Source organism: Cebus imitator, unplaced genomic scaffold (assembly GCF_001604975.1).
Source record: "Cebus imitator isolate Cc_AM_T3 unplaced genomic scaffold, Cebus_imitator-1.0 Scaffold563, whole genome shotgun sequence".
In the NCBI taxonomy this organism is placed as follows: Eukaryota; Metazoa; Chordata; class Mammalia; order Primates; family Cebidae; genus Cebus; species Cebus imitator.
Genome location: NW_016107878.1, coordinates 346,595 through 356,007, shown reverse-complemented (window position 1 = coordinate 356,007; position 9,413 = coordinate 346,595). Strand labels below are relative to the sequence as shown.

The following is a 9,413-nucleotide window of genomic DNA, read 5'->3' as shown; positions in this document are numbered from 1 at the left end:
TCTTAAAAAAAAAAAAAAAAATGCCTCCTAAGGGCCCACATGATCTGCCTGGCAGAGGAGTTCCTTCGGGAAGAACGGGGGCAGCTTCTGCCCCTAGAGGGCCAATGCCCTAGCTGTGAGAAGTCACTGCTGTGGGGAGACCTGATCTGGCTGTGCCAGATGGACACTGAGAAAGAAGCAGAAGACTTGGAATTAGAGGAGGCACACTGGACAGATCTGCTGGGGACCTGATCCTTGGTGTCCCTGTTCCCTTCCTACCTCTTTTCTGTGCCACCTGCCACGGATCCAGATATGGCGGATTTTTACTTGAATACAATAAAAAAAAAGTCTGAGTCAAAAAAAAAAAAAAAGATGTATAAGACCTACATACAGGCCAAGCGCAGTGGCTCATGCCTGGAATCCCAGCACTTTGGGAGGCTGAGGCAGGTTGATCACCTGAGATCAGAAGTTCAAGACCAGCCTGACCAACATTGTGAAACCCCATCTCTACTAAAAATACAAAATTAGCTGGGCTGGGGGAGGGAGCACCTGGAATACCAGGTATTCAAGAGGCCGAGGCAGGAGAATTGCCTGGACCCAGGAGGTGGAGGTTGCAGTGAGCCAAGATCATGCCATTGCACTCCAGCCTGGGTGACAAAGCAAGACTCAATCTCAAAAAAAAAAAAGACCTACAAACAGAAAGCTATAAAATATTAAGACAAATTAAAGATTTAAATTGTAAAAGATGGTTATTTTATGTCAATGGATTAGAAGATCAATATTAAAAAGATATCATTTCTCCCACACTAGCCTATAGATTAAATCCAATCCCAATTAAAATCCCTGTTGTACATTTTTGTAGGAAACATTGCCAAGTGGATTCTAAAAATATCTGAAAATGCAAAAGGCTAAGTTTAGCTAAGGAGATCTTGAAGAATAAAGGTAGACCATTTAAATTACCAGATCTCAAGATGAACCATATCTACGGTAACTTAGACATTGTGCTATTTGTGCAAAGATGACAAAAAGATCAATGGAGCAGAACAGACCCTACAGTCACTAGTATAAGATGACGGAGATGACACCGCATGTAGTACACTGGGGAAAGAATGATCTTTTAAGAAATTATGCAGGGTCAACTAGATATCCACTTTAAAAAAAAAAAAAAAAGAGAGAGAGAGAGAGAGAGACTTTTGGCCCCACTGCATACCATAAACAAAGTTAATTTCAGATAGAGGATTAAAAAAATAAAGTTTTCAGAAGACAATGTAGGTTATCTTAATGAACTTGACCTAACCCATTTCTTAAATAGGACACAAAGGGCATTAAACATTACTGAAAAGATTGATCAACTGGGCTACATTAAAAATTTAAAACTTCTGTGCATCAAAAGATACCACTGAGAGCATGAAAAGGCAACACAAGAGTCTAAAAACAATCTGTCATGCACATATGTACTCAGAATATATAAAAACTCCTGCAAATCAGTAAGAAACAAAACAGACAACCCAACCAACAAATGGCCAAAAGATAACCCTTTCACAAAAGACAGCCTGGTGGCCAGTGAACCCTCACAGAAGTGTTTTACCTCTGCATGCTCCTGGTAATCAGGCGGCAGCAAAGTCAGAGCATACTGAGCCACCTACCACTCAACAGCCACCACAACAGCTAAAATTAAAAGACCCAACAATACCAAGTGCTGAACAGCATATGAACAGCTGACTTCTCATACATTGCTGGGGTAATACAAACTGTCACAACCGACACTTTTGGCATTATCTCCTGAGGCTGAGCAAATGCACACACCATCATTTCTGCATCCCACACTTTTCTAGAAACCCAGCGGAAGTTTATACATATCCTCCAGCCTGGGCAACATGGTAAAACCCCACCTCTACAAAAAATACAAAAATCAGCAGAGGGTGGTGGTGCGTGCCTGTATTCCCAGTTACGTAGGGGGGCTGAGGCAGGAGAATCGTTTGAACCCAGGAGGCTGAGGCTACAGTGAGCCAAGAGATCATGCCACTGTACTCCAGCCAGGGTAACAAAGGGAGACTCTATCTCAAAAAAAAAAAAAAATGATTAAAAAAAAAAAAAAAAAAAAAAAAAAAAAAAAAAAAAAGAAGTTTATACATATGTGCACTGAAAAACACAACTACTGGGGAGCATTTGTAAAAGCTGGAAACAATCCCAAATGTTTGTGAGCAATAGGAAGGATAAATTCTGGTCTATTTGTGCACTGGATTACCAGAGAGCGGGTGAGAAAGAGCATGGCTGTATGAGAATACAGTTAAATCTTTGGCCGGGCGCGGTAGCTCGCACCTGTAATCCCGGCACTTTGGGAGGCCGAGGTGGGTGGATCATGAGGTCAGGAGTCCAAGACAGCCTGACCAAGATGGTGAAACCCATCTCTACTAAAAATGCAAAAATTAGCCAGGCATTGCGGTGCATGCCTGTAATCCCAGCTACTCAGGAGGCTGAGGCAGGAGAATTGCTTGAACCCGGGAAGCAGTGGTTGCAGTGAGCTGAGATTGGGCCATTTGCACTCCAGCTTGGGCGACAGAGCAAGACTTTGTCTCAAAAAAAAAGAAAAACAGAGCGAATACACCTGAATCTCACAAACGGATGCTGATGACAGAATGAATAAAGAAAACATATATATTATTTTACTTCACTTAAAGCCAAGAACAGGCAAAAGTAATCAATGGTGGAGGGTCAAGACCTTGGTTAGCTTTGGAGGGCAATGACTGGGAATAGTTAAGAGGGGAATTCTAGGAAGCCTGGTCATGTTCCATTTCTTGATCTGGGTGGCGGTTATGCAAGTGTGTTAGCTCTGTGAAAAGTCCGCTGAGATGTATACTCATGATCTATGAACTTTTCTGCTGTATGCTATAGTTGTGTATATTTTTAAGTACACTCTGACTTGCCTCCACAATGTGCCAGGAGCACAAATGCACTTACTGGACTCATTATCTGGTCATAGCACCAGCTGCTGAAGACGAACCAGATTCCAGGAAAGGGAAGGGTCCAAAACGAGTTTACTTAATAGTTTCCATTTTGGAAAGGCTGGAATCAGGTGCTCAGGTGGTGACATGAACCGCTGGCATCACCCTTATTACCCACAGAACTAGGCGCTTCCAGGCTACTACACTGAGCAGTACCAGAAACAAATCACTGAACAACCATGTCACCAGTGTGTGACAACCTCCACAGCCTGAGACTAATTGTACACAACTCCTGTCACTTCCCTGACATGTCCTGTGTGCCCATTCTTTCCCAAACCCACCTTATTCATCACATTAGTATTTGATATACACTTCATTCAATACATGTACCTTAAATGACAAATACAGTAAATTTCCAGTAAAACATAAATAGGCTAATTATTTTCAACTTGTAGTAATAAAATTTGACCTAAATAAAGTTGGTAATCACTAAAATTGAAGTGAGAAAAATCTTAATATTTCTCTAACCCAACCAAAAGGAACATATAGTGCTAACATCAAATTATTGTTGCTAAAAAGGAAATCCACGTTTGGCTTATCAATCTTTCAGGAGAACTGACTACAGCCAAGAAATACATTAAGGCTAGTAATTATTCATTTGTTAATTTATCACTGCAGGCCATCATGCGAGTATAAAGCTATGATTATGTAGGTCTGCCTGAACGCACCACAAAGGCACCTATGATAAGCAGCATGGCACCCAGATGGCTCTGAAACACCTAAGTAACCCACTTCTCTCCTACTATGCTCCGTGCCACTCACCTCACACTTTTCTAGTTTTTACACTTCCTCCGTTTACCTACCACTAAATAAATCCTCATTCAACTCCATGAGCAAAGTCTTTCAAACACTGGTCCAAATGTAATATACTCAGAGAAACAATTTCAGTTGTTCTAAGCTTTGAAAACATTTTTTTTTTCCCTGAGACAGTGAGACAGGGTCTAGCTCTGTTGCCCAGGCTGGAGAGCGGTGGTGCGATCTTGGCTCACTGAAACCTCCACCTCTCGGGTTCAAGTAGTTCTCATGCCTCAGCCTCGAGAGTTGCTGGGACTACAGGTGTGCGCCATCACGCTCCACTAATTTTTGTAATTTTGGTTTTGCCATGTTGGCCAGGCTGGTCTCGACCTCCTGATCTCAGGTGATCTGCCTGCTTCGGCCTCCCAAAGTGCTGGCATTACAGGCATGAGCCACCACATTCGGCCTAAGCTATAAAATTCTCATCTGCCAAGGACAAAGTTCCTAAGGAATCAATCTCCAGTCTTCTATCCCCTAAAACAAATGTGACTTACAAAAGCCGAGGTGTTCTGAAAAAGGTGGGCTATCAAAATATTTTTTTCTGTGAAATCAATCCTATCTGTCCATGAAATTTCATTAGGAAATTGGGAATAATATGAGAGACACAATCCATGGGAAGTACAAGTTTAGGAAGAAAAGGCTAAGACAACAGAGCAGAGTCACCACATAGAATTGCTGCTTCAGAAGCATTTTTCAAAAACTCTGGAGAACTTCCTGAACCCAGGCCGTTCCCAAAGATTGGAATGAAAATAATGAGGTCTTTTCACAGGACTTTAGAGTACAACAGTTTGTTGTCCCTAAGAGGTTTAATCCCTAGGAACTTTGTATTTGACTTACAAACACCAGAAACCATCATTTCAGAAATGGTTACGGAAAATGCTCATTTGAAACATTAACAAAACATCTATAGAGTTTCAGGTTAAAAGCACTCATACCTGCGGAAGTGCCGTGTTGAGCTGTCTCTGCAAAGAATCTCTTTCATGACCAACCTCGTGTAACTTCCCCTGGGTTAATGCCAGCGTTTCTTGAGTCTCTCTCAGTGTGTCAAGAAGACGGTCCCTTTCTTCTAGCATGGAGACCATCAACTGTTCGAAATGGGAATCTGCGTCTGGCTGTGAAGGGGAGCCGGACTCATGGCTTCCGCTTCCTCCAGGGGGGCCTTCTGCTTCGCTGATGGTCGGCATCACCTCGCACATCATCTGGAAATCAAGGCCCCAGGCTACGGTCACTAAGTGCGAATACAGGTTCCCACAATATCTGTAGCTAAAAAGATGGGCAGTCTCATTATTCTCAGAACTGTTACGCTTTGTTTGTAAATAAGCTGGGGGGAACACACACACACACACACACACACACACACACACACACGGCAAATATTAAGTGCAGAAATACACAACATGAAGACATCAACACAGACAAAAATCCAGGGAGGGGGTCAGGATCCCAGAGGACGACGCTCACACGCTCACACACACACACACACACACACACACACACACACGGCAAACCCTGGGGTAGTCTGTTTGCAAAGCTGTACTTTTTCGTGGAAAACAAGTGTGCTTCTGTTACCTATTTTTTCTACTTCCCAGTGGGGGAGAGAAAGTCAAAACGCATGTCACCCAATCATTTTTCAGGAAAAGCACAGAAGGAGCATACAGCCAGCAAAACTGACAAGTACAAAATCCATCAGGCATCCTGCAGGAATGTGTGCAGTCAGCTCCCGGGAAGGACGGCTCCCTGAATTCTTGGGCTGGATTTGGTGAGCACTAAAAGGAACTGAATTCGTTACACGCTGGTAGAAGTGTTTTTCAATGGCTGCAACGGTTGGTCAGTCAACCTAACTTACGTAAGTTTACAACCGAAAAAAAAAAAAAATTCCACAATGGAAATATAGCAGGTCGATACAGCCGGGGGCGGCTAGGAAAGGAGGAAAAGTGAAAGGTGAGATTATGTGAGACTATTAAGTGTCTGGAATATAAAGTCGGCGGGAGGGGAAGGGGAAGTCGCTTGTGAGCCTTTAGGGAAGTATTCGGGGTGCGGTGGACCCCCGAGAGGAGGATGCCCAAGACGGCGCACCTGATGGGGATGGTAACCTCCAGCCTGCTCGCGCCCGCACTCCTTCCCCTCCTGTATCAGATGCGGCGGGGGCCCAGGACCCCGGGGGTGAGGGCTGTTGACCACGGAGCCCGCCCGGGCCGGGGCTTTCAGCGGCCGCAGGTCCCCGCCCCTCGCCCCAGCGCCAGGGTCACGGGGCGCGGGGCTCGGGTAAGGGCGTCGCGCAGTCCCCGGAGCCGTCCCTCGGGGCGCGGGCGTCCCGCCGCAGCTCCCCTACCGCCTCGCCCCCGCCCGCCCCGGAGCGCACCCTTCCCCGCCAAGACCTCCAATCGGCTGCGCGGCCGCCGCGGGGATCGGGACCCGCCGGGGACGCCTGGGCCCCGAGCCTGCCTCAGTGTCCCGCTCCCTTACCTTGCTCGCCGGCGGGAGCGGACGAGGAGGCTCCGCGGCGGCTCGCGGGCGGCTGCTCGCTCCGGGCGAGCTTGGGAGCCGACGAAGGCAGCCCGCGGCCGGCGTCAGCCTGCCCGCCCCACACCGCTGCCCCGGGGCCCGCCGCCCCAGTCACTAAGGCCGGCCCGCGGCCGGACACTGGCGGAGCGGAGGAGGAGCGGGCCCGGCTGCGCGGCGCCGGCGTCAACGTGCCCGACGTCGGGCGCGTCGGCGCGAGCGTCAGCACTGCCCCGGGGGCGGGGCCCGAGGAGCATCGCCGCCCGAGTGCGCAAGTGCCGTCTCCTCAGGAGGGGGCGGCCGGCGGCTTCAGGGCGCTGATTGGCTGAGCGCGACGGGAGCCCCGCCCCCCATTCCCCGCCCAGGTTGGCGGGGGTGTCCCTGGGATGAGCCACAGGTGGGCGCTCAGGTGCTCCCCGGGGCAGCGTCTTCCTCGGGGCGTCCCCAGTCTCCGCCCACAGCTGCAGGGACACCTAAGGCCTTTGCCGAGCGTCGGTCCGCCGCACCTCGGGGTCTGAGCCGGACCAGTCCGGCATGTCAGGTCCCTCCCGAGCTGGAGGCGCTGGATTCGCATCTTGCGGCGGAGCGAGCCAAGGCTTCAGCCCCCGCCTAGGGCCGCGACCGCGCCGTCCGCGTCGCCCCAGACTCTCCCGGGGCCTGATCTGGGTTCAGAAGGACGCGCCTCCTGCCAGGACCCACTTACGGAGCGCTACCTGCCGCACCTGGGGACGCCCCGGCGCAGCGTCCAGCGGGCAGACTTTGCCGCTGTGGTTTCACACCGCAGCGAGGGTCCGGTGGGTCCGGGCGACTCGGGAAACACGCTTGGGCTTCAGCGCCTCCGATGTGGGATGGGAAAATGATGGAGACCTACCTGCCAGGCTGCTCTAAGACATGAATCAGATGCAAAGAGCGACTAGCTGAGAAGCTGGCGGGCGGCACTGCGCGAGTCTTGGTCGTTTCATCTTTTCCGCGAGCATTTTTAAACACCTACCATGGGCCAGGTCCTGTGCTCGAGGTTGCAGATACGGAGATGAATAGAGACACCGCTAATAAATTTAGTAAATTAAAGCGGATGCTCTCCCGATCTTCCCAGGATTTGACTCGAGCGCAGCTCTTCACGAACCAACATGTCAGGAGACCATCGCCGGTCTCCACTGACCACTGCTGTTGGTGTGAGGCAGCCAAGAGCCCCTCAGAAAGAATCAAGTCTGAGAACAGGCAGCATAGGGGCTAGGAGAGGGAAACTTGAACCCGTCCAAGGTGAATTCCTTGATTCCACCTTGTGAATGCACGGAGAACAAGCACTGCCTCCGACGGACTTTCTCACCTACCAGGGTCTGGTACACCTGCCATTAATTTATTCGTTCATTCAATAAATATTTATTGACTGACTACATGTAAACATGAATTTGTACTGTTTGCCCCTAGTTTCTTGCTATTTTAAACGTGTAATGGCCAGGTGAGGCCAGGTGCAGTGGCTCACACCTGTAATCCCAGCACTTTGAGAGGCCTAGGCAGGTGGATCACAAGGTCAAGAGTTCAAAACCAGCCTGGCCAACATGATGAAGCTCCATCCCTATGAAAAATACAAAAAATTAGCCAGGTGTGGTGGTGGGCATCTGTAATCCCAGCTACTCAGGAGGCTGAGGTGGAAGAATCACTTGAACCTGGGAGGCCGAGGTTGCAGTGAGCCAAGATCTTACCCCCCCCCCCCGCACTCCAGCCTGAGGCAAGGTGCAGTGGCTCACGTCTGGTAATCCCAGCACTTTGGGAGGCCAACGTGGGAAGATTGCTTGAGCCTGGGCGATACAGGGAGGCCTGTCTCTATACAAAAAATTAAAGCTTAGTACAGCGTGGTGAGCCAAGGCTGAGGTGGAAGGAACACTTGAGCCTGAGAGGTGGAGGCTGCAGTGAGCTGAGATTGTGCCACTGCACTCTGGCCTGGGTGGCAAAGCGACACCCTGTCTCAAAAATAAAAAATAAAATTGTAAAGATGATCACTTAGATGACGCATTCTGCAAGTACCCTGTACTGTACTCCAGCCTAGGTGACCGAGTGAGACCCTGTCTCAAAAAAAAAAAAGGTACCTCTCCACACACCAGCCATTCTCACGACTCCCGCGTTCCCCTGAACCACTGTTTGAAACCAGCAAATTCCCAGCTCTCCTTAGGGGTACCTGCTTAATGTATCCAGCTTATGTTTGCACCATGCTCATAAAGTGTTTCCTAAGAAATCAGCACAAGGTCAGAATTTAGTTCAGCAGGGTAGAATGCTGGTTCATTTCATAAACGTTTGTGGAGGGTGTATGAGCCAAACATGGCTTAGGTTTTGGGAGCGCAGAGCTGAGACATGACTTCAAGTCCGAGTTCACAGTCTGGAGGAGAGAAGAGAAACAGACTATTGCAACGTCTGTCCCATAAACAGTGTATGACTTGCTGCTGTGGAATCACGGAATGGAGGAGCCCACTCTCCAGCTGGCATCATGGGGGCTTCATAGAGGAGGCAATATCCACGCTGGGTCTTGAATGATGTGAGATTTTTTCCAGCAGAGGAGGGAGACACCCATTTGGTATAGCTACAGGAAAACGAGAATTCCAAATTCCATTCCTTTCCTTTCCCCTCCCTCCCTCCTCACCTCCCTCTTTCCTTCCTTCTTTCTTTTTCTCTTTTTTTTTTTTTTTTGAGACAGGGTCTCACTCGGTCACCTAGGCTGGAGTATAGTGGTTCGAACATGGTTCACTGCAGCCTCTGCCACCCAGGCCAATCAAACCCCTCACCTCAGCAGCCCCCTACCCCCACCCCCTGCCACAGACCACCATGTCTAGCTAATTATTTTGTATTTTTGGTAGAAACCAGGTTTCACCCTGTTGCCCAGGATGGTCTCAAACTCCTGGGCTCAAGCAATCCACCCACCTCAGCCTCCCAAAGTGCTGGATTACAGGCATGAGCCACCTCACAAGGCCCTCATTCATTTTAATTCATTTATTTCATTCCCCCAGATTGCAAAATCAGTAAGAGGAAATGGTAAACAACGTAAATGGCCAAGAAAACAAGATCAGTGAAATTGTTGCACTTCCAAATGACAGAAAACTTGGGGATATTCACAGCCTTTTTTTTTTTTTTTTTTTTTTT

At 48.8% G+C, this 9,413-nt stretch overlaps 1 protein-coding gene across 11 annotated transcripts in view; it reads right to left on the bottom strand.

The window, feature by feature from the left end:
* Window positions 1-6,478, bottom strand: part of PPFIA1 (PTPRF interacting protein alpha 1) — a 121,947-nt gene extending 115,469 nt beyond the window's left edge. For 8 of the 11 annotated variants that reach the window (XM_017515856.2, XM_017515860.2, XM_017515866.2 and 5 more), the window contains exons 1-2: window positions 6,246-6,478; window positions 4,715-4,978 (exon numbers count right to left, since the gene is read on the bottom strand). In XM_017515856.2, the coding sequence (XP_017371345.1) occupies window positions 4,715-4,978 (264 nt within the window). In that variant the 5' untranslated portion in view covers window positions 6,246-6,478. Of the gene's footprint in view, window positions 1-4,714; window positions 4,979-5,348; window positions 5,724-6,245 lie in introns of those variants that run through there. The other 3 variants (XM_017515869.2, XM_017515858.2, XM_017515857.2) reach the window with 2 other exon arrangements.
* Between the last annotated feature and the right edge of the window lie 2,935 nt (window positions 6,479-9,413).